Source organism: Oncorhynchus clarkii, chromosome 19 (assembly GCF_045791955.1).
Source record: "Oncorhynchus clarkii lewisi isolate Uvic-CL-2024 chromosome 19, UVic_Ocla_1.0, whole genome shotgun sequence".
In the NCBI taxonomy this organism is placed as follows: Eukaryota; Metazoa; Chordata; class Actinopteri; order Salmoniformes; family Salmonidae; genus Oncorhynchus; species Oncorhynchus clarkii.
Window position 1 is genome coordinate 59,116,377 of NC_092165.1, and position 25,970 is coordinate 59,142,346.

General features: G+C 43.4%; 2 protein-coding genes across 4 annotated transcripts in view; one reads left to right on the forward strand and one right to left on the reverse strand.

The window, feature by feature from the left end:
* LOC139375438 (protein tyrosine kinase 2 beta, a) overlaps positions 1 to 9,606 on the reverse strand; it is a 59,874-nt gene extending 50,268 nt beyond the window's left edge. Inside the window, exons 1-2 of one of the 2 annotated variants that reach the window (XM_071117222.1) lie at positions 9,471 to 9,606; positions 3,376 to 3,657 (exon numbers count right to left, since the gene is read on the reverse strand). In XM_071117222.1, coding sequence (XP_070973323.1) covers positions 3,376 to 3,573 — 198 coding nt within the window. In that variant the 5' untranslated portion in view covers positions 3,574 to 3,657; positions 9,471 to 9,606. The remainder of the gene's footprint in view (positions 1 to 3,375; positions 3,658 to 9,470) is intronic. The other variant, XM_071117221.1, reaches the window with a different exon arrangement.
* An 8,388-nt stretch (positions 9,607 to 17,994) lies between these two features.
* On the forward strand, positions 17,995 to 22,102 carry LOC139374376 (required for drug-induced death protein 1-like). Of its 2 annotated transcripts, none has more exons than XM_071115419.1 (3): positions 17,995 to 18,436; positions 19,952 to 21,299; positions 21,601 to 22,102. In XM_071115419.1, the coding sequence occupies exons 1-2, from the start codon at positions 18,059 to 18,061 to the stop codon at positions 20,081 to 20,083; spliced, it is 510 nt and encodes a 169-aa protein (XP_070971520.1). In that variant the 5' UTR covers positions 17,995 to 18,058; the 3' UTR covers positions 20,084 to 21,299; positions 21,601 to 22,102. The 2 variants fall into 2 exon arrangements, with proteins under 2 accessions (XP_070971520.1, XP_070971521.1); XM_071115420.1 differs by having other exon boundaries at positions 21,693 to 22,102.
* Positions 22,103 to 25,970: the final 3,868 nt, after the last annotated feature.

Sequence of the window (25,970 nt, forward strand, 5' to 3'; positions counted from 1 at the left end):
ACCTCACACAGGAAGAGGAACATCCGTAGAGTACAGCCCTACCTCACACAGGAAGAGGAACATCCGTAGAGTACAACCCTACCTCACACAGGAAGAGGAACATCCGTAGAGTACAACCCTACCTCACACAGGAAGAGACACAGGTCCTAATTGAGGCACCTGTCATCTCCCGTTTAGACTAGTGCAACTCGCTGTTGGCTGGGCTCCCCGGCTGTGCCATTAAACCCCCCCTGCAACTTATCCAGAATGCTGCAGACCGCCTGGTGTTCAACCTTCCCAAATTTTCCCATGTCACCCTGCTCCTCCCATGTCACCCTGCTCCTCCCATGTCACCCTGCTCCTCCACACACTCCATCGTGGTGTTTACCTACGGAGCAAGAGGAAGAGGAACTGCCCCTCCCTACCTTCAGGCTCTGCTCAAACCCTACACCCCAACTCGAGCACTCCATTCTGCCAGCTCTGGTCTCCTGGCCATCCCACCCCTACCGGAGGGCAGCTCCCACTCAGCCCAGTCCAAGCTCTTCTCTGTCCTGGCACCCCAATGGTGGAACCAGCTTCCCCCTGAAGCTAGGACAGTAGAGTCCCTGCCCATCTTCTGAAAACATTTGAAACCCTACCTCTTCAAAAGAGAATCTTAAATAATCCCCCACCCCCCAAAAAAAACAAAATATTCACCAACACATGCACTTGACTCCCAACATTTGTAGCTCTGACTTTTGTGATGTGGTTGTACCACCTAGCTATCTTAAGATGAATGCACTCACTAACTGGAAGTCACTCTGGATAAGAGCATCTGCTAAATTACTCAAATGTAAATGTAAAATATTGTTACATATTACATATTTACATGTTTTACGTTTCTATTATTTCTCTGTTCTTTCTCTCCACATTGTTGGAAAGGGCCCATAAGTAAGCATTTCACTGTTAGTCCACACCTGTTGTTTACAAAGCATTTCACCGTTAGTCTACACCTGTTGTTTACCAAGCATTCCACTGTTAGTCTACACCTGTTGTTTACAAAGCATTTCACCGTTAGTCTACACCTGTTGTTTACCAAACATTTCACTGTTAGTCCACACCTGTTGTTTACAAAGCATATAACGCTGACCAGAATTAGCGTTTGGATATGTATACCAAACGCACTAACAAAAGAAGGTATTTGGACATAAATAACGGACAATTTCGAACAAAACAAACATTTATTGTGGACCTGGGATTCCTGGAGTGCTTTCTGATGTAGATCACCAAAGGTAAGGGAATATTTATCATGTCATTTCTTGTTTATGTTGACGCCATCTTTGCGGCTGTGGTGTTTTTACTTTTGAGCGCCGTCTCAGATTATTGCATGCGTTTCTTTTTCCGTAAAGTTTTTTGTCTGACACAGCGGTTGCATTAAGGAGAGGTTGCATTAAGGAGACGTATATCTATAATTCCATGTGTATATCTATATTATAATCTACATTTATGATGAGTATTTCTGTTGAATGATGTGGCTATAAAAAAATCACTTGATGTTTTTGGAACTAGTGAATCTAACGCGCCAATGTAAACTCAGATTTTTTTTATATAAATTTGAACTTTATCAAACAAAACATGCATGTATTGTGTAACATGAAGTCCTATGAGTGTCATCTGATGAAGATAATTCAAGGTTAGTGATTCATTTTCTTTATTTCTGGTTTTTCTGAATGCTACATTTTGCTGGAAAATGGCTGTGCTTATTGTGGTTTGGTGGAGACCTAACATAATCGTTTGTAGTGCTTTCGCTGAAAAGCCTATTTGAAATCGGACACTTTGGTGGGATTAACAACGGGAATAGCTTTAAAATGTTATCAAACACATGTATGTTTTAGGAATTGTAATTATGAGATTTCTGTGGTTTAAATTTTGGCGCCCTCTATTTTCACTGATAGTTGTCATATCGATCCCGGTATCGGGATTGCAGCCATAACAGGTTAAGAAACCCTCCTGTTCTCCACTCATTACCTGTATTAACTGCACCTGTTTGAACTTGTTACCTGTATAAAAGACACCTGTCCACACACTCAATCAAACAGACTCCAACCTCTCCACAATGGCCAAGACCAGAGAGCTGTGTAAGGACATCAGGGTTAAAATTGTAGACCTGCACAAGGCTGGGATGGGCTACAGGACAATAGGCAAGCAGCTTGGTGAGAAGGCAACAACTGATGGTGCAATTATTAGAAAATGGAAGAAGTTCAAGATGACGGTCAATCACCATCGGTCTGGGACTCCATGCAAGATCTCACCTCGTGGGGCATCAATGATCATGAGGAAGGTGAGGGATCAGCCCAGAACTACACGGCAAGACCTGGTCAATGACCTGAAGAGAGCTGGGACCACAGTCTCAAAGAAAACCATTAGTAACACACTGCGCTGTCATGGATTAAAATCCTGCAGCGCACGCAAGGTCCCCCTGCTCAAGCCAGCACATGTCCAGGCCCGTCTGAAGTTTGCCAATGACCATCTGGATGATCCAGAGGAGGAATGGGAGAAGGTCATGTGGTCTGATGAGACAAAAATTGATCTTTTTGGTCTAAACTCCACTCGCCGTGTTTGGAGGAAGAAAAAGGATGAGTACAACCCCAAGAACACCATCCCAAACGTGAAGCATGGAGGTGGAAACATCATTCTTTGGGGATGCTTTTCTGCAAAGGGGACAGGACGACTTCACCGTATTGAGGGGAGGATGGATGGGGCCATGTATCGCGAGATCTTGTCCAACAACCTCCTTCCCTCAGTAAGAGCATTGAAGATGGGTCGTGGCTGGGTCTTCCAGCATGACGACGACCCGAAACACACAGCCAGGGCAACTAAGGAGTGGCTCCTAAAGAAGCATCTCAAGGTCCTGGAGTGGCCTAGCCAGTTTCCAGACCTGAACCCAAAAGAAAATCATTGGAAGGAGCTGAAAGTCCGTATTGCCCAGCGACAGCCCCGAAACCTGAAATCTGGAGAAGGTCTGTATGGAGGAGTGGGCCAAAATCCCTGCTGCAGTGTGTGCAAACCTGGTCAAGAACTACAGGAAACGTATGATCTCTGTAATTGCAAACAAAGGTTTCTGTACCAAATATTAAGTTCTGCTTTTCTGATGTATCAAATACTTATGTCATGCAATAAAATGCAAATGAATTACTTAAAAATAATACAATGTGATTTTCTGGATTTTTGTTTTAGATTCCGTCTCTCACAGTTGAAGTGTACCTATGATAAAAATGACAGACCTCTACATGCTTTGTAAGTAGGAAAACCTGCAAAATCGGCAGTGTATCAAATACTTGTTCTCCCCACTAATATATATATATATATATATATACTACAGTATAATGAGAATGATAGTACAGTAATGTCACTAACCCGTACAGTCATGCCCTCATGACAGCGGACTAGTTTAAAGTTCTTCCCCAGGTTAGCACTGTTGCTGGTGAAACACACTTTGATGATCTTTGTTGGACCGCCGTCCCCAGCAACCGTCGTCTGGGAAGTGTCCGAGGACTTTGATTGGCCATAGGTCTCCACAACCTTCCAAGACAATGTGCTGCTGTCACCTGACATCACAGCACACCCGGTCACCACGACACACACACACACACACACACACACACACACACACTCCCTCACAACATCCCCACTTCACACCTGCAGAAAGGGAAAGAGAGAGGTCCATACGTTAGACTGGGAGAAACATCTAAGTGTGTTGTGGTTGTGTCATCCCTGGAGCTTGCCACCGTTTCCTAGTTTTCTAGTGTGTGTGTGTGTGTGTTACACAAGCTGAGCGTGTACACACACGTGGGGATGTAGCAACGCTTCCTGTGGGTGTGTACGCATAAAAGGCGTGGACTCCTACGACACTCCTTAGTCAACACTAGAAACCACATCCTTGCCGACAACAGGGTGTACTCAACACGTGACCAGGAATACACACACTCACTAGCTGAGACAGGACCTAGAGGACATCCAATTATATACCAGGAATACACACACTCACTAGCTGAGACAGGACCTAGAGGACATCCAATTATATACCAGGAATACACACACTCACTAGCTGAGACAGGACCTAGAGGACATCCAATTATATACCAGGAATACACACACTCACTAGCTGAGACAGGACCTAGAGGACATCCAATTATATACCAGGAATACACACACTCACTAGCTGAGACAGGACCTAGAGGACATCCAATTATATATGTATTCATTCATTTAGCACACGCTCTTAAACAAAATAAATGTACAGCCACACACACACACATTTTCCCGCTTACGGGTGATCCCGGGAATTGAACCCACTATTCTGGCATTGCAAGCTCTACCTAGTAAGCTACAGAGGACCTCCAGCTGATTTGGAAACTCTGACTTCAGATAAAACAGTCAGACCTAACTGACAAGCGGTGGTATAGAACCACATGGACACTAAGAAAGAGGAAACAGAAGGAGGACAGGAAGAGGAAGTGACGGAGATGAAAAAACACTGTCTGCACTGTGGTACATTACCAAACATCACTACCACAAACCATCACTTCCACCACTGTGAAAGGAAATGGGAACAGAGGGTTGTGTTTACCTCCAATCTGGGAAAATATGTTTCGCATTGGAAATGTATTGAATTGAATCAGTACATTTTAAATATATTTGCAGGCTACCTTAGTTACTATATGACAATATCACTGTGAGCACACTGTGGAAACATCATAACTTCCAGATAACGCACCCTGTGATCCTAGACACAGGAAGTGTCACAGTGATGTCACCATTATACACTACCTGTGTCAGTCACTCTGTGTGTATACGTGTGTGTGTGTCACCTCCGCATACCATTGAGCACACCCCTAACATACCATTGAGCACACCCCTAACATACCATTGAGCACACTCCTAACATACCATTGAGCACACCCCTAACTTTCAATAGTAATATAATTACTACTAATACATATACATTACTATCTCCTAGTCCAGGTGTTCCCAAACGTTGTCACCCCCCCCCCCCCCCCCCCACCACCACCACCACCACCAGACACAAGCACTATTCACGACACAAACTGTTCACACACCTATTGTTGGCGGAGAGAAAACGTTCGCAAGATTAAAGCTTATTTCCTGTAATTCTACACATTTTATCATGGGGTGAAGAGAATTGTGAAGTTTAAAAAAACACATTTTCTTTGCAATTCTTTACACATTTTGCCATGTCTAATGTGTATACGTGTGATATTCGAGTGACTCAAACACTACAATAAAATCTATATCTATCTATGCTAGTTGATCTGGACATTTCTGACAAGTTATAAACAGCTCTCTAAGGTCTGAATCCAGTGGTGGAAAAAGTACCCAATTATCATACTGGAGTAAAAGTAAAGATAACATAATAGAATATGACTCAAGCAAAAGGGAAAGTCACCCAGTAAATTAGTACTTGAGCAAAAGTCTAAAAGTATTTGGTTTTAAATATACTTAAGTATCAAAAGAAAATGAAATTGCTAAAATATACTTATTAAGTATCAAAAGTAAAAATATAAATCATTTTAAATTCCTTATATTAAGCAAACCAGACGACACCATTTTATTGTTTTTTAAAATGTATGGATAGCCAGGGTCACACCAACACGCAGACATCATTTAAAAACAAAGCATTTGTGTTTAGTGAGTTCGCCAGATCAGAGACAGCAGGGATGTTCTCTGTTTAGTGAGTCCACCAGATCAGAGACAGCAGGGATGTTCTCTGTTTAGTGAGTCCACCAGATCAGAGACAGCAGGGATGTTCTCTGTTTAGTGAGTCCACCAGATCAGAGACAGCAGGGATGTTCTCTGTTTAGTGAGTCCACCAGATCAGAGACAGCAGGGATGTTCTCTGTTTAGTGAGTCCACCAGATCAGAGACAGCAGGGATGTTCTCTGTTTAGTGAGTCCACCAGATCAGAGACAGCAGGGATGTTCTCTGTTTAGTGAGTCCACCAGATCAGAGACAGCAGGGATGTTCTCTGTTTAGTGAGTCCACCAGATTAGAGACAGCAGGGATGTTCTCTGTTTAGTGAGTCCACCAGATCAGAGACAGCAGGGATGTTCTCTGTTTAGTGAGTCCACCAGATCAGAGACAGCAGGGATGTTCTCTGTTTAGTGAGTCCACCAGATTAGAGACAGCAGGGATGTTCTCTGTTTAGTGAGTCCACCAGATCAGAGACAGCAGGGATGTTCTCTGTTTAGTGAGTCCACCAGATCAGAGACAGCAGGGATGTTCTCTGTTTAGTGAGTCCACCAGATCAGAGACAGCAGGGATGTTCTCTGTTTAGTGAGTCCACCAGATTAGAGACAGCAGGGATGTTCTCTTGATTTAGTGAGTCCACCAGATCAGAGGCAGTAGGGATGACCAGGGATGTTCTCTGTTTAGTGAGTCCTCCAGATCAGAGGCAGTAGGGATGACCAGGGATGTTCTCTGTTTAGTGAGTCCTCCAGATCAGAGGCAGTAGGGATGACCAGGGATGTTCTCTGTTTAGTGAGTTCGCCAGATTAGAGGCACCAGGGATGTTCTCTTGATTTAGTGAGTCCACCAGATTAGAGGCACCAGGGATGTTCTCTTGATTTAGTGAGTCCACCAGATCAGAGACAGCAGGGATGTTCTCTTGATTTAGTGAGTCCACCAGATCAGAGACAGCAGGGATGTTCTCTGTTTAGTGAGTCCACCAGATCAGAGACAGCAGGGATGTTCTCTGTTTAGTGAGTCCACCAGATCAGAGACAGCAGGGATGTTCTCTTGATTTAGTGAGTCCACCAGATCAGAGACAGCAGGGATGTTCTCTTGATTTAGTGAGTCCACCAGATCAGAGACAGCAGGGATGTTCTCTGTTTAGTGAGTCCACCAGATCAGAGACAGCAGGGATGTTCTCTTGATTTAGTGAGTCCACCAGATCAGAGACAGCAGGGATGTTCTCTTGATTTAGTGAGTCCACCAGATCAGAGACAGCAGGGATGTTCTCTTGATTTAGTGAGTCCACCAGATCAGAGACAGCAGGGATGTTCTCTGTTTAGTGAGTCCACCAGATCAGAGACAGCAGGGATGTTCTCTGTTTAGTGAGTCCACCAGATCAGAGACAGCAGGGATGTTCTCTTGATTTAGTGAGTCCACCAGATCAGAGACAGCAGGGATGTTCTCTGTTTAGTGAGTCCACCAGATCAGAGACAGCAGGGATGTTCTCTGTTTAGTGAGTCCACCAGATCAGAGACAGCAGGGATGTTCTCTGTTTAGTGAGTCCACCAGATCAGAGACAGCAGGGATGTTCTCTGTTTAGTGAGTCCACCAGATCAGAGACAGCAGGGATGTTCTCTGTTTAGTGAGTCCACCAGATCAGAGACAGCAGGGATGTTCTCTGTTTAGTGAGTCCACCAGATCAGAGACAGCAGGGATGTTCTCTGTTTAGTGAGTCCACCAGATCAGAGACAGCAGGGATGTTCTCTGTTTAGTGAGTCCACCAGATCAGAGACAGCAGGGATGTTCTCTGTTTAGTGAGTCCACCAGATCAGAGACAGCAGGGATGTTCTCTGTTTAGTGAGTCCACCAGATCAGAGACAGCAGGGATGTTCTCTGTTTAGTGAGTCCACCAGATCAGAGACAGCAGGGATGTTCTCTGTTTAGTGAGTCCACCAGATCAGAGGCAGCAGGGATGTTCTCTGTTTAGTGAGTCCACCAGATCAGAGGCAGCAGGGATGTTCTCTGTTTAGTGAGTCCACCAGATCAGAGACAGCAGGGATGTTCTCTGTTTAGTGAGTCCACCAGATCAGAGACAGCAGGGATGTTCTCTGTTTAGTGAGTCCACCAGATCAGAGACAGCAGGGATGTTCTCTGTTTAGTGAGTCCACCAGATCAGAGACAGCAGGGATGTTCTCTGTTTAGTGAGTCCACCAGATCAGAGACAGCAGGGATGTTCTCTGTTTAGTGAGTCCACCAGATCAGAGACAGCAGGGATGTTCTCTTGATTTAGTGAGTCCACCAGATCAGAGACAGCAGGGATGTTCTCTGTTTAGTGAGTCCACCAGATCAGAGACAGCAGGGATGTTCTCTGTTTAGTGAGTCCACCAGATCAGAGACAGCAGGGATGTTCTCTGTTTAGTGAGTCCACCAGATCAGAGACAGCAGGGATGTTCTCTGTTTAGTGAGTCCACCAGATCAGAGACAGCAGGGATGTTCTCTGTTTAGTGAGTCCACCAGATCAGAGACAGCAGGGATGTTCTCTTGATTTAGTGAGTCCACCAGATCAGAGACAGCAGGGATGTTCTCTGTTTAGTGAGTCCACCAGATCAGAGACAGCAGGGATGTTCTCTGTTTAGTGAGTCCACCAGATCAGAGACAGCAGGGATGTTCTCTGTTTAGTGAGTCCACCAGATCAGAGACAGCAGGGATGTTCTCTTGATTTAGTGAGTCCACCAGATCAGAGACAGCAGGGATGTTCTCTGTTTAGTGAGTCCACCAGATCAGAGACAGCAGGGATGTTCTCTTGATTTAGTGAGTCCACCAGATCAGAGACAGCAGGGATGTTCTCTGTTTAGTGAGTCCACCAGATCAGAGACAGCAGGGATGTTCTCTGTTTAGTGAGTCCACCAGATCAGAGACAGCAGGGATGTTCTCTGTTTAGTGAGTCCACCAGATCAGAGACAGCAGGGATGTTCTCTGTTTAGTGAGTCCACCAGATCAGAGACAGCAGGGATGTTCTCTGTTTAGTGAGTCCACCAGATCAGAGACAGCAGGGATGTTCTCTTGATTTAGTGTGTGAGTTGGACCATTTCCCTGTCCCGCTAAGCATTCAAAATGTAACGGAGTAAAAAGTACAGTATTTTCTTTATGAATGTAGGGAAGTAAAAGTAAAAGTAAAAGTTGTCGAAAATATAAATACTAAAGTAAACTACAGATACTTTAAAGTACTCCCTAAGTAGTTTTTTGGGGGAATTATTACTTAAGTACTTTACACCACTGTATGCAATGACTGGCATGACAAGAGGAACTGATGATGTACTACCCAATATAGAAGTTTCACCTTCTGCATTCTACTACTAAAACTTACAAGAGTCAGTTGAAAGTAGAATTGAGTCTCTTAAAACATATATATATATATATATATATATTTTTTTTTGGGGGGGGGGGGTAATAACCATCTATCTACCATGTTAACCCTCTAGGCTGCTATAATACACCATAAACTGCATAAACCTAAGATGGAAGAACATGAAAGGCTTGGTTTTAACTTAATTGCAGGACATGAAAAGTTAAAGTGACAGTACAGTAGTCTGTAGGCTTTTTAACAGGAAGGATAACTTCTGATTGGCACCAGCCATTTTGAAAGTCGATATAATATACACGTGAAACGCTACATTGTAGCCAGAGCCAATATATTATGAAGAACGTAACATCGAGACCGTACTGTGACCGTGCGCAATTTCATGACTGAAAGCACCCACCTGCTTAAAACCCGCGCTGTATCCTAACAGTTCTGCCATGCATGCACCCGTTATTATGGCGGAGAGGAGATGACGGTGAGAGGATAATACACAGCCTACAGGCCTTTCTCTCTCTGCTGTCTGTATTTGTGTTTGTGACTATTACAGCCGGTAGTGAAGAAATCTTCTGACACTTCTAAGCCACACCCAGGCTGCATTGTTACTTCCTGATTTTGGAACATATGACGACAGCACGCCCACATTGTATTAAAAATAAAATGTAAATTTGTCTATAACGGGGTGGGGCATCAGGGGGGGGGGGGGGGGGGCAGGGATAGCATCAACATAGTCGCGGGTAGAGGAATTGTCCTTCAGCAGTCCTGTGTTCACAACAGTGCAGGAGAGAAGTAACTTAAATGTACTAATGAACCTATTTTATATTGGACACACGAGGGCGCTATTTACTCACTTTTCAACTGTCGCATGTGCCCATATCATAATAACTGGTAATAGAGAGAGGTTAGCATGTATTGGGAGTATGATCTTTGACCCTCTGTAACTTTTGCACTCATCATTATTCACGATTCACTCAGTATTATCCATAATAATGGTAGCATCCACATTAATACGCAAAGTGTTTAGAAACACGTTCTATTCTTATTTACATTAAAAAGTGACTCCAAAAAAAGACACAATACAATTATTTACCACTAATTTTTATTGGGCACAAAATATTCTGAAACAGTAATTATTGCTCATATTTGTCAAGGATGTTAATAATTTAGGACCTTTACTGTATGTTGTGCCATCAGAAGTGCCAAAGTGATGCCATTTAAGTTTTTTTTCCAATGCCCTCGAAATGGAGGGTGTATTTTTACGTGCTGGACATCACATGTTTATGGGATCTAGGATCAGGGGTTAAGCTTCCTCTAGGTACAGATCTAGGATCAGGGGTTAAGTTTCCTCTGGGTACAGATTTAGGATCAGGGGTTAAGCTTCCTCTAGGTACAGATCTAGGATCAGGGGTTAAGTTTCCTCTGGGTACAGATTTAGGATCAGGGGTTAAGCTTCCTCTAGGTACAGATCTAGGATCAGGGGTTAAGCGTCCTCTAGGTACAGATTTAGGATCAGTTTCCTTTCCCTCAATCCTAACATTGTCTAAGGTCAACCTCACCCTACACCTGGGGCTGGGAGCCTGCCACTGTCCGCCAGTGGTATAGAGTACTTAACTAAAAAATACTTGAAAGTACTACTTAAGTATTTTTCTTGGGCTATCTGTACTTTACTATTTATGTTTCTGACAACTTTCACTTTTACATCACTACATTCCTAAAATAATGTACTTTTTATGCAATACATCCCTGACACTCATTGCATGTTGAATGCTTAGCAGGGCAGAAAAATGGTAAGTTTTCACACAGTTATCAAGAGAACATCCCTGGTCATCCCTACTGCCTCTGATCACTAAACATATATGCTTCGTATGATGTTTTGGAGTGTGGCCCTGGCTATCCGTAAATTTCAGACCCCTGGACTTTTTCCACACTTTGTTACGTTACAACTTTATTCTAAAATCAAATTGTTGTTTTTTCTTCATCAATCTACACATAAGACAAAGCAAAAAAACAGGTTTTTAGACATTTTTGCAAACGTATTAAAAATTAACATTAAAATATCACATTTACCTACAGTACCAGTCAAAAGTTTGGACACACCTGCTCATTCAAGGGTTTTTCTTTATTTGTACTATTTTCTACATTGTAGAATAATAGTGAAGACATCAAGACTATGAAATAACACATATGGAATCATATAGTAACCAAAAAAGTGTTAAACAAATCAAAACATATTTATATTTGAGATTCTTCAAAGTAGCCAAGTAGCTTTGCCTTCAGGACAGCTTTGCACACTCTTGGCATTCTCTCAACCAGCTTCATAAGGAATGATTTTCCAACAGTCTTGAAGGAGTTCCCACATATGCTGAGCACTTGTTGGCTGCTTTTCCTTCACTTTGCGGTCCAACTCATCCCAAACCATCTCAATTAGGTTGAGGTCAGGTGATTGTGGAGGCCAGGTCATCAGATGCAGCACTCCATCACTCTTCTTCTTGGTCAAATAGCCCTTACACAGCCTGGAGGTGTGTTGGGTCATTGTCCTGTTGAAAAACAAATGATAGTCCCACTAAGCGCAAACCAGATTTGATGGCGTATCACTGCAAAATGCTGTGGTAGCCATGCTGGTGTGCCTTGAATTCTAAATAAATCACTAACAGTGTCACCAGCAAAGCACTCCCACACCATGACACCTCTTCCTCCATGCTTCACGGTGGGAACAACACATGCGGAGCTCATCGGTTCACCTACTCTGCGTCTCACAAAGACTAGGCTGTTGGAACCAAATCAAAAGATCAAAGGACAGATTTCCACCTGGTCTAATGTCCATTGCTTGCATTTCTTGGTTTCTTTGCAGCAATTTGACCATGATGGCCTGATTCACACAGTCTCCTCTGAACAGTTGATGTTGAGATGTGTCTGTTACTTGAACTCTGTGAAGCATTTATTTGGGCTGCAATTTCTGAGGCTGGTAACTCTAATGAACTTGTCCTCTGCAACAGAGGACAAAGGTCTTCCTTTTCTGTGGCGGTCCTCATGAGAACCAGTTTCATCATAGCACTTGATGGTTTATTCGACTGAACTTGAAGAACATTTTTAAGTTCTTGAACTTTTCCGGATTCACTGACCTTCATGTCCTATGATGACAGAAGTGTGCACATAGCCTGTATTCTCTTGAGAGCCATGTCTGCCTACGTTGGCCATTCTCAATAGCAAGGCTATGCTCACTGAGTCTGTACATAGTCAAAGCTTTCCTTAAGTTTGGGTCAGTCACAGTGATCAGGTATTCTGCCAATGTGTACTCTCTGTTTATGGCCAAAATGCATTGTAAAGTGTCTGCTGGGAGTCGGGAAGCAAGTACAGGGAGTGCAAATTTTATAATAAATAGAACATAGTACAAAACAAGAAACAGGAAAAGCAAACAGACATGCAACAGAAACAGTGTCAATAACGCCCGAGGAAAGATATGGTGACAGAGTAGTCAGGAAGGTGATGGAGTCCAGGTGAGTGTCATAAGTCGCAGGCGCGCGTAATGTTGGTGGCAGGTGTGCGTAATGATGAGACAACTGGCGACGTTAAACTCCGGAGAGAGGGAGCGGGAGAAAATGTGACAAACACCATACTCTCTGTTTAGGGCCAAATAGCATTCTAGTTTACACTGTTTTTTTGTTAATTATTTCCAATATGTGAAGTAATTATCTTTTTGTTTTCACATGATTTGGTGGGTCTAATTGTGTTGCTGTTCTGGGGCTCTGTGGGTTGTGTTTGTGTTTGTGAACAGAGCCCCAGGACCAGCTTGCTTAAGGGACTCTTCTCCAGGTTCATCTCTCTGTAGGTGATGGCTTTGTTATGGAAGGATTTGGAATCTCTCTAAATTCAATTAAATTCAATTCAAGGGGCTTTATTGGCATGGGAAACATATGTTTACATTGCTAAAGCAAGTGAAATGGATAAACAAAAGTGAAATAAGCAATAAAAATGAACAGTAAACATTACACTCAGTAAACATTACACTCACAAAAGTTCCAAAAGAATAAAGACGTTTCAAATGTCAAATGTCTATATACAGTGTTGTAATGATGTGCAAATAGTTAAAGTACAAAAAGGAAAATAAATAAACATAGATATGTTTTGTATTTACAATGGTGTTTGTTTTTTACTGGTTGCCCTTTTCTTTACCTTTAGGATTCTACAGGGATGGACTAACACGTGTGTGTGTGTGTGTGTGTGTGTGTGTGTGTGTGTGTGTGTGTGTGTGTGTGTGTGTGTGTGTGTCTGTGTGTGTGTGTGTGTGTGTGTGTGTGTGTGTGTGTGTGTGTGTGTGTGTGTGTGTGTGTGTGTGTGTGTGTGTGTGTGTAGGTGGGGACTAAGTCAGTGTCTCAGTGTGTGGAGTATTACTACACCTGGAAGTAGAGTCTTCGTCTGAATCAGACTTGTTGAATGCAAAATGTCACTTGTTTTCACATAGCGGTAGTCATACAGATGTTAGTCAGCGGGGGCTACAAAGACGGACAGGCAAATGTCTGTGGAGAGAGGAAGTGTCTGTCTGTCTGTCTGTCTGTCTGTCTGTCTGTCTGTCTGTCTGTCTGTCTGTCTGTCTGTACTATGTTCAGACTCACCGCCAGCAGGTGGAGCTGCACTACCCTAAATCCTGCCGCAGGGCTGACACTAAACCAGGACTGACCCTAAACTGATCCTAAACTCTACACCAGGACTGATCCTAAACCCTGCACCAGGACTGACCTTAAACCAGGACTGACTCTACACCAGGACTGACTCTACACCAGGACTGACCTTAAACCAGGACTGACCCTGCACCAGGACTGACCCTAAAAGAGGACTGATTCTAAACCAGGACTGACCCTACACCAGGACTGATCCTAAACCCTACACCAGGACTGATCCTAAACCCTACACCAGGACTGATCCTAAACCCTACACCAGGACTGATCCTAAACCCTACACCAGGACTGATCCTAAACCCTACACCAGGACTGATCCCAAACCCTACACAAGGACTGATCCAAAACCCTACACCGGAACTGATCCTAAACCCTACACCAGGACTGATCCTAAACCCTACACCAGGACTGATCCTAAACCATACACCAGGACTGATCCCAAACCCTACACCAGGACTGATCCCAAACCCTACACCGGGACTGATCCTAAACCCTACACCAGGACTGATCCTAAACCCTACACCAGGACTGATCCTAAACCCTACACCAGGACTGATCCCAAACCCTACACCGGGACTGATCCTAAACCCTACACCAGGACTGATCCTAAACCCTACACCGGGACTGATCCTAAACCCTACACCAGGACTGATCCCAAACCCTACACCGGGACTGATCCTAAACCCTACACCAGGACTGATCCCAAACCCTACACCAGGACTGATCCTAAACCCTACACCAGGACTGATCCTAAACCCTACACCAGGACTGATCCTAAACCTTACACCGGGACTGATCCTAAACCCTACACCAGGACTGATCCCAAACCCTACACCAGGACTGATCCTAAACCCTACACCGGGACTGATCCTAAACCCTACACCAGGACTGATCCCAAACCCTACACCGGGACTGATCCTAAACCCTACACCAGGACTGATCCCAAACCCTACACCGGGACTGATCCTAAACCCTACACCGGGACTGATCCTAAACCCTACACCGGGACTGATCCTAAACCCTACACCAGGACTGATCCCAAACCCTACACCGGGACTGATCCTAAACCCTACACCAGGACTGATCCCAAACCCTACACCAGGACTGATCCTAAACCCTACACCGGGACTGATCCTAAACCCTACACCGGGACTGATCCTAAACCCTACACCAGGACTGATCCCAAACCCTACACCGGGACTGATCCTAAACCCTACACCAGGACTGATCCTAAACCCTACACCGGGACTGATCCTAAACCCTACACCGGGACTGATCCTAAACCCTACACCAGGACTGATCCCAAACCCTACACCGGGACTGATCCTAAACCCTACACCAGGACTGAACCCAAACCCTACACCAGGACTGATCCCAAACCCTACACCAGGACACTAGGTACATTTTCACACCACTGGATTTTATCAGTTTATATCCGTTTATATCTGTTTATATCAGTTTAAATATGAGTAAATGATGGATGCAAAGTATATTGAAAGCAGGTTTTTCCACACAGGTGTGGTTCTTGAGTAAATTAGTTTCTGTTGACATATATTTGTTTTTATTGGACATATAAAGAAATACAAATGACAAATTGTACAGATACATCCTTTTATCTCCCTCTACTTATTTAAACACTTCCCTCCCTTTGACAACAAAAGCAGCATACATACAAAAATAAAATACATTTATGATTGGAAATAATAATATATAAATATGCACACAAGTACACATACACAAAAATAAAATAAAATATCACAACATACTATTCCTTCCTTCCCACACCCTCCCATATCCAGTTGGTCATCATTCTTACTCCTGATCAATAGAAGGAAACTGTTCAAAAAAGGAAACGGCTGGCATCTCGAGAAAAAGGTTATCAGTACATCCTCTCAGAGTGTATTTAATGTTTTCAAAGTGTAGAAAAGTCATTAGATCTTTCAACCAGGATGATGCAGTGCGAGGTTTGAAGGATTTCAAGATGAGCAAGATCTGCCGGTGTGCTATAAGGGAGGCAAACGCTACAACGTCCGCTTTACTTCCTGTGAGACTAGGCAACAAAGGTGGAACTCCAAATATGGCTCTTAGAGGACAAGGCTGCAGGTCAATATCTAGAATTCTAGAGAGAGTATTAAAAAATGGATGACCAATACTCAGACAGCTTAGAACACAAATAAAACATGTGGGTGTGGTCTGCCGGAGTGAATGAACATCTCTCACATGTGTCCTTTGTGTCTGGGAGGAATTTACTATGTTTTTCTTTGGCGCAGTGAATTCTGTGCAAGACATTGAACTGAATTAAACTTAACCAATCACATGAGGATGTGGAGTTAACACTAAGAAGGGCCTCCTCCCACCAGTCATCAGCAGGGGTCAAGTTCAAGTTCACCTCTCCAGTCTGTCTGGATTTTGTTTATTGGAGAGGGTTCAGAGGACAGCATAATGTTCATATAATCTACAATTCAGACCTTGCCGACTCCACGGCAGGGACAACATTTCCTCTAGCAACGTCTTGGCGAGGTAGTTGAGGAAAGGTGGGGAAATGAGAGCGAACAAAGTTACGGGCTTGAAAATAACAGAAAAGATTAGAATGAGCCAGATTAGATTTATCTACGAGATGATTAAAACTGACAAACTTCCCATCTAAAAATAAATATTTGAAACAAACCAACCCTCTCTCACGCCACAAAAAAAAGCCTGGTGGAGTTTGGAGGGTAAAAATAGGTTGTTGCAGATAGTGTTTAGAAGAGAAGGGGCCAAACGTCTGAAATGTTGACGGAATTGTCTCCAGATCTTCAGAGTAGAGTGCACAATGGAGTGTCCAGTATACATTGAAGTACACAGGGACAGTGGAGAACAGGTCAGAGAAGAAAGGGAGGATGATTGGCAGGAGTGCGCCACTAATAAGTACCAGTTGGTACCTGGAGCATTACACCAGACCATCATTTTCTGAATATTGGCTGCCCAATAGTAAAGCAGTACATTTGGAAGTGCCAATCCTCCATCTTGTCTCCTTCTTTGAAGTATTGCTCTACGTATCCTAGGAGAATTGCCTGCCAAGATAAAGTGACTGATGAGCCTATCCAACTTGTTAATGAGAGAGGCAGACTATCCCAGCGTTGTAAGTCTGCTTTAACTCGTGTGATTAGGCTTGCAAAGTTAGTTTTATGCAGGGTAGCCAGAGAGTGTGTTATATTCACACCAAAATAGGAATAACCAGAGGGCGACAGACGGAAAGGCAGGGCTCCAAGGGGAATTTGCTTGTCAGCAGAGTTGATTGGAAAACATTAACTTTTCTGTATGTTCAATTTGTAACTTGAGAATGACCCAAACGTGTTTAAAATATGCATTATGTTATTGACAGAGTTCACAAGGTTAGTGATATATAATAGTAGATTATCTTCGTACAGCGACACTTTGTGCTCTTCACCAGATCTGTGGATTCCAGTAAATGATAATTATAATTATAAATTCTAAAAATCAAAAGGGGGAAGCTATCAGGGCCTGCATTAACTTTAGACCTTTTTGTTATATCATCAAGATGCAGAGGGTTGTGCCCGAACTTTACTCATGTCCATATCAATGGATGGGATATAATCTAAAAAAGTTGTCCATGACCGTATTATCTGACGGGGGATCGGATTTGTAGAGGTTAGAATACAATGACACGAAAATTGAATTCATATTCGAGGGATGATTTACTCTGCTTTATCAGTGGAAAGCAGATTGAATTGAGTTTGACATTTCAGCCTCTCTGCGTATAATTCAGGGTGAAGTTGAATAACCAGTAGGCTATGAAAAGGGTCAGCCCCTATATTGGGAAATTGTTAGAGTTCCAGACACATGTAGAATCTATGCCGAGGTGCATTGAAGCTTTTCTGGAGGCTCGTTTTGATCCAACACCCTATTAAGACTCTTTATGTTGGTGTTTCCTTTATTTTGACAGTTATCTGCAGGCTATATTTACTGTAGATTCCCGAGACACACACTGAAGTTTTTACAACTTGTCACCCAAGCTGTAGTTAACCATGTTGTTATTAGGCTAATGTCATAACTACCTTACTTATAACCCAATATTAACGTTTTTTTTTTTATTCAGTTGAAGCTTTAACCCAATATTAACTGTTTTTTTTTGTATTTATTAAATTAAGCTGATGTAGACAGCCTGGCTAAAGGCAGTCCTATCTCTATCAGTTAGCTGGCCAAGTAGTCTGTCGCTATGCGCAATGGTTCCAAAGGTCCCTTTCCAACATTCCACCTGCTTCACAGCCAATAGACTGGAACGCGTCCTGGTGAGCTGGACTACAGAAAGAACATGCCGCGACGGACACGTCAAAACAAAAAGCCATCCAAGTCTGCATCAGAAGACCTGACAAGAATAATAGAAAATGTCGAGTTTCAGTCGGATGATGTGGATGGGGAGAGAGAGGGCGGGAGAGTAAAGAGAGAGGGGAGGCAGTGGGAGACAGAACCAGGGACAAGAGGCACTCCGATGAGTGAGTGTGAGCGCGTTAGCCTGGTAAAACAGAACGGTCCTACTCTGAAGACGTCCAAACAAGTTCACATCGTCTTCCTCCCCGACAGATACCAAACTCTCATAGAGGTGGAGGACAGCGAGGGAAGAGAGGAGAAGGAGAGGAAAAAAGAGGCGAAGGAGAAGAGAAAAAAGGAGAAACACAAGAAGTACAGAAAGGTAGGCTATAATGTTAGGTGAAGCAAAACAAATAATTCAAGTCTCCTCTATAAAATAGTGTAATATTCTACATTTTGCTTTAGATAGTTGTTCCAAGTTATGTAACCCTAGAAACACTGCATTCACTGAATTCTTGAACTCTTGAATTCTTGTTGCTGTGCTGTGTCACTCTGAACAAGTTAACCATTCACTAACTGAGTGAGTATGGTGAACTATGGGGTTAGTTCAACTCTGTCAGCACTATTTACAAGATCAGATGTGTTAGTCAGGGGCAGACTTAGTGATTTGGAGGCCCGAGACAGAGAGACCAGTCAGATGCTGGGATTTATAGTAAAGACATGTAATTAAACTGTACAAATATATTACATTTTAATGTGCCATGATTTTTTCATCTGATTGTCAAACAAATCACTTCAAAAAGTAGGTGTCCTTCGCATGTTCATACAAAAATAATTCCAGCATCCGAACAGTATGCTGTGCATCTGCCAACTTTCCTTCAATTTTGCAATTGGCTGAAACTAATTCCCCCGGAGAAAGCATTCCGAGCGAGCGAAACAGCGCCCCTCTGTCTTATTACATGTAGCCCATGTATCTGATGCTGTCTGGCCAAAAAGAGTATGACATGCAATAATATTTTTGGCCAGACAGGTTCAGATACATGGGGCTATACATACAAGCCTTCTACCTCTATGACAATGGCGGTATTATCAGCAGCACCTGTCTTTTTTACTAAATAATTGCGTATTGTATCCCCCTTAGGTGGTTAGGGGTTAAGGGGGTGTGGTTAGGGGTTAGGGGTTAGGGGTTAAGGGGGTGTGGTTAGGGGTTAGGGGTTAAGGGGGGTGGTTAGGTGTTAAGGGTGTGTGGTTAGGGGTTAGGGGTTAAGGGGGGTGGTTAGGGGTTAAGGGGTGTGTTTAGGGTTTAGGGGTTAAGGGGGGTGGTTAGGTGTTAAGGGTGTGTGGTTAGGGGTTAAGGTGGGGGTGGTTAGGGGTTAAGGGGGGGTGGTTAGGGGTTAAGGTGGGGGTGGTTAGGGGTTAAGGGGGGGTGGTTAGGGGTTAAAGGGGGGTGGTTAGGGGTTAAGGTGGGGGTGGTTAGGGGTTAAGGGGGGGGTGGTTAAGGGTTAAGGTGGGGGTGGTTAGGATTTAAGGGGGGGTGGTTTGGGGTTACGGGGGTGTGGTTAGGGGTTAAGTGGGGTGGTTAGGGGTTAGGGGTTAAGGGGGGTGGTTAGGGGTTAAGGGGGTGTGGTTAGGGGTTAAGGGGGGTGGTTAGGCGGTAAGGGGGAGTGGTTAGTGGTTAAGGGGGGGTTGTTAGGGGTGCTGAGAGCAGAGCAGTAGACTGTGAGTAAATCTGAGTAAATCTCTCACAGCCCTAAGCTCTAACATATGACACTAGTTAACTGCTGCAACACACACTCACACACACCCCACCACACACACAATGTGTGTTGTTGTGTGCGACCCGTGTGATTGCTTGTGCCTGACCCTGTGTCTGTGTCCCATTGGTCCTGTCTGGTAGAACGTCGGGAAGGCTCTGCGGTTCGGCTGGCGATGTCTGGTTGCCGGGTTACAGAGCTTAGCGAGCGGCTATGCTACACCCCTTTCGGCTGCAGCCACGTTGGTGACCGACGTCCACAGAACTCACCGCTAGGCATGATGGGACGGAGAACTAATATCTGGGACTAGACACATACAGTCTCAACTGCATTTTATGTCATTATTTGAGACTCCTTAACCGTTACCTAATACAGTATGTGATTCTAGTGGTTAAATCAGGTTGGTTATGTAATGTTACCTTCTCCTGTTTAGTTTTACTCTGCTAGCATTGTCACATTTGAATAATATTTTTATGTTTCACGTTGAATGTTTTGATGTTTATCCGTCTTTATTTTGATGTTTACTGGTCTTTATTTTGATGTTTACTGGTATTTGTTTTGATGTTTACTGGTCTTTGTTTTGATGTTTACTGGTCTTTGTTTTGATGTTTACTGGTCTTTGTTTTGATGTTTACTGGTCTTTATTTTGATGTTTACTGGTCTTTGTTTTGATGTTTATCCGTCTTTGTTTTGATGTTTACTGGTCTTTGTTTTGATGTTTACTGGTCTTTGTTTTGATGTTTACTGGTCTTTGTTTTGATGTTTACTGGTCTTTATTTTGATGTTTATCCGTCTTTGTTTTGATGTTTACTGGTCTTTGTTTTGATGTTTACTGGTATTTGTTTTGATGTTTTCTATCTGAAAAGGAAGTAAAGAGAGTGCCGAGGAAGAAAGAGTAGGAATGAGAAAGTACAGCACGGTCGAATATAAAGAGGATGGAAACAGAAATGGATATAGATTTGAAAAGAGGAAAAAGTATGACGGGAGACGGTTTGAGATGCGGAGATGAGTTGACATAAAGTGTTTTTCTCCGAAGCAAAGTAAAACTGGTTTACCTGCTAGATTGAGAAAGGATTGTGACCAGGGAAATTAACCAAAATGCCTGTCCAGGTTCTACCATTCCCACCGTGGTACTAACCAGGGGTGTATCCAGCAGGTCGCAACGTTTTTGGAGTGCTCAGAACGAACTATGTTGCTCTAACATGCCTCAGATAGGGAGGGCTGTAACGTAGACGCTTGGAGTCAGGAAGCAGGTTGGAGAGTTTAAATAAAATGCAAACAATAAACCAACACAACACCAGGAGTAGCGTTGGGACATGGAAACAGAGTCAGTAACGCCTGATGGGAAATATAAGGCTTAAAATACAGTAAAATGTTGCTCTGTCACATGATTTAAAATACAGTAAAATGTTGCTCTTTTACAAGTGCTATATATATGGAGAGTAATCAGGAAGGTGACAGAGTCCTGGTGTGCCTGATGATGATGTGCAGGTGTGTGTAATGATGATGTGCAGGTGTGTGTAATGATGATGTGCAGGTGTGTGTGTAATGATGATGTGCAGGTGTGTGTAATGATGATGTGCAGGTGTGTGTAATGATGATGTGCAGGTGTGTGTAATGATGATGTGCAGGTGTGTGTAATGATGATGTGCAGGTGTGTGTAATGATGATGTGCAGGTGTGTGTAATGATGATGTGCAGGTGTGTGTAATGATGATGTGCAGGTGTGTGTAATGATGATGTGCAGGTGTGTGTAATAATGATGTGCAGGTGTGTGTAATGATGATGTGCAGGTGTGTGTAATGATGATGTGCAGGTGTGTGTAATGATGATGTGCAGGTGTGTGTAATGATGATGTGCAGGTGTGTGTAATGATGATGTGCAGGTGTGTGTAATGATGATGTGCAGGTGTGTGTAATGATGATGTGCAGGTGTGTGTAATGATGATGTGCAGGTGTGTGTAATGAGGATGTGCAGGTGTGTGTAATGATGATGTGCAGGTGTGTGTAATGATGATGTGCAGGTTTGCGTAATGATGGGTAGGCCTGGCGGTGGTTAGTTAACCGGTGACGGTGAACACCGGAGGAGAAGAGCAGGGGTAGACGTGACAATGGCACTGTGTTTGGCACAATCATGTGACAGAACAACATTTGATCCTGTATTTTAAATCATGTGACAGAGCAATATTTGATCCTGTATTTTAAATAATGTGACAGAGCAATATTTTATCCTGTATTTTGAATCATGTGACAGAGCAATATTTGATCATGTATTATAAAACTTGTAAAAGAGCAATATTTGATCCTGTATTTTAAAACTTGTAAAAGAGCAATATTTGATCCTGTATTTTAAATCATGTGACAGAGCTACATTTTACTGTATTTTAAATTGTGACAGAGCTACATTTTACCGTATTTTAAGCCCTATACAGAAAATACAATAAAAATGACAGCAACTGTCTGAGGATGGTGCTGGACCATCTGACATAAAAACAAAGGTGGACAGTTTGATGAAAAACCTTTAAATAAAAGGTTAAAATCCAGGCATGTCACATTATATTGTAAAACACAGGGCATAAGAATAAGGATAAACTGTGGAAATAGTACATATAGAACAGATCTACCCACTCCTTAGACTGGCTTTCAATGAGAATGACAGATCTATAACACATAGAACAGATCTACCACTCCTTAGACTGGCTTTCAATGAGAATGACAGATCTATAACACATAGAACAGATCTACCACTCTTTAGACTGGCTTTCAATGAGAATGACAGATCTATAACATACATTTCAATGTGAATTTGGTCGGGTCACACCAAACAGTTACAGTACATAGCAACTTTAAAGATAGAAATGCAGAAAAATAGACCTGCGACGACACCCTATTCCTACCTGACAGACAAGGATATCTGCTCTGAACAGGAAATTCTACGATATCACGTGCCGTCCCAGAGTGAATCAACTACTGTAGAGGAAACGAGACGGCTGAACATTGTGTGTGGCGGCAACCTGGATGTCTAGAGAGACGTGTAAGATACACCAGTCTGCCACAGGAGGGTGGTGGTGCTGGGGGTTTAGAGATCTATATGGTACAGTACATTGGGACTCTTGTCTCGGTCCTGCAGTGTGTTGACAGCTGTGATAGTAAAACACTGCTGCTGCTTCTGTGTCACTGTGGAAAATACACATCAACTTCATTTACAAACCATGTTGAAGGCCTTCTTAATGTATTCCATCACCGTGTGTGTGTGTGTGTGTGTGTGTGTGTGTGTGTGCGTGCGTGCGTGCGTGCGTGCGTGCGTGCGTGCGTGTGTGTGTGAATGAACTTGGCATTTACAGGTATAAGAACGGACATACAGATAGTCCAGCATCAGTGAATAAATGGTTGTGTTTTATAGACCCTCCTGTTGTATAGACCCTCCTGTTGTATAGACCCTCCTGTTTTATAGACCATCCTGTTGTATAGACCCTCCTGTGTTTTATAGTCCCTCCTGTGTTTTATAGACCCTCCTGTGTTTTATAGTCCCTCCTGTGTTTTATAGACCCTCCTGTGTTTTATAGACCCTCCTGTGTTTTATAGACCATCCTGTGTTTTATAGACCCTCCTGTGTTTTATAGTCCCTCCTGTGTTTTATAGACTCTCCTGTATTTTATGGACCATCCTGCGTTTTATAGTCCCTCCTGTGTTTTATAGACCCTCCTGTGTTTTATAGACCCTCCTGTGTTTTATAGCCCCTCCTGTATTTTATAGACCCTCCTGTATTTTATAGACCCTCCTGCGTTTTACACTCCCTCCTTATTCAGGAAACGGATGCTGCTAATTGGTATTATAGCTTCCCCCAATTGTTTACACACTAAAACTGGCCCATGAGGCCCAATGACCAAAACCTGTGGAGGTGTAAAAGGTAGAGATGGAGGTAGAGGTAGAGTGAGAGGTGGACCAAGAACAAGGAGAGTAATCTCTGATTAAATTCTGGCGACTATGGTGGAGTGAGGGGTCAACCATGGTTTGACCTTGAGAGAGAGGCTGGGCAGAGAGTGCTGCTTCACCGTTGCATCCATCTTCCGGACGTTCCAGAACGAGAAGAGGTTTGTACCGCAGACATCGGACCTCTCTACTACTTGACAGTAGAACAATATAAAGCACAGTAAAGACTGTAGATTCCAATACACACTATAAGGGAAACATAGTAAATGTTTAATATATTACTGTATGTATGAAAATTGGGAGCTATACTACTTTGTAACATGTTTATCTTGTATACTGTATTACTGTAGTGTTTACTGTACTGCGTGCTATTTAGTTTTACAGTTTTTTTTCTGGTTGCTTAACCACTATCTTTAAAACTATAGACTATTTTTTTTAAACTCTACACACTAACCCCAAAACCTTACACCAAACCAGCAAAACATTAGACATCTCTTGCAAAAACAAAACAATTCTTGCAAAACTCTTTTGTGTGTCAATACAGTAGACACAAAGCATCATTTGAATAAGCACACGAAGCACCAACTAGGAACTGATTGTATACATTTAAAACAGATGAGGCTGTTTTTTTTGTGTGTGTGTGCAGGGCATAGCAGTTTGCAATACCGTTTTGTTACACATGTAATAAACACACAGGTATCCAAATGTGTAAAGTATGGGTGTGTATTCCAAACAAAACACACTATCAATACAAATAAGGTTGAAATTATTAGAATATTTTTTTTTCTCTAAATGTTCTAACACTCCTTAATAAACAACAAATGCAGAAGTAGAAGGAAAACCAAAACATTTGTGCTAGAAAGAAAAAAAAAAACTGAAAAAAATGTTGTCTACATCTGACCTTCTTTGTGGGTCTGGCCAGAAGACTTCATCCACATCACATGTCTACATCAGACCTTCTTTGTGGGTCTGGCCACAAGACTTCATCCACATCACATGTGTACATCTGACCTTCTTTGTGGGTCTGGCCACAAGACTTCATCCACATCACATGTCTACATCTGACCTTCTTTGTGGGTCTGGCCACAAGACTTCATCCACATCACATGTCTACATCTGACCTTCTTTGTGGGTCTGGCCACAAGACTTCATCCACATCACATGTGTACATCTGACCTTCTTTGTGGGTCTGGCCACAAGACTTCATCCACATCACATGTCTACATCTGACCTTCTTTGTGGGTCTGGCCACAAGACTTCATCCACATCACATGTCTACATCTGACCTTCTTTGTGGGTCTGGCCACAAGACTTCATCCACATCACATGTCTACATCTGACCTTCTTTGTGGGTCTGGCCACAAGACTTCATCCACATCACATGTCTACATCTGACCTTCTTTGTGGGTCTGGCCACAAGACTTCATCCACATCACATGTCTACATCTGACCTTCTTTGTGGGTCTGGCCAGAAGACTTCATCCACATCACATGTCTACATCTGACCTTCTTTGTGGGTCTGGCCACAAGACTTCATCCACATCACATGTTGTCTTGACGAAGGCAGCGTGGGAAGTATCGCCTGGAGTCCCGTATCCAGGCCTTGCGTGACCCCTGATCCATGTCTCCTCCATTACCTCCATTACCTGTAGAACGGGTATGCGTTGGTGGGGCTGGCGATCGTACACCTTCCAACGCATGGCAGAGAAGAATTCTTCAATAGGATTCAAGAACAGAGAGTATGGGGAGGGATTGAGTCCTGTGAACCAATCGCGGACCACAGCAGGGATCCTCCACCGCCACGCAACCCTTGGACCATACAACACCTCCATGCCACCCTTTGACCATACAACACCGCCACGCCACCCTTGGACCATACAACACCTCCATGCCACCCTTGGACCATACAACACCGCCACGCCACCCTTGGACCATACAACACCCCCATGCGTCCCTTGGACCATACAACACCTCCATGCCACCCTTGGACCATACAACACCCCCATGCCACCCTTGAACCATACAACACTGCCATGCCACCCTTGAACCATACAACACTGCCATGCCACCCTTGGACCATACAACACTGACATGCCACCCTTGAACCATACAACACCGCCACGCCACCCTTGGACCATACAACACTGACATGCCACCCTTGAACCATACAACACCGCCACGCCACCCTTGGACCATACAACACTGACATGCCACCCTTGGACCATACAACA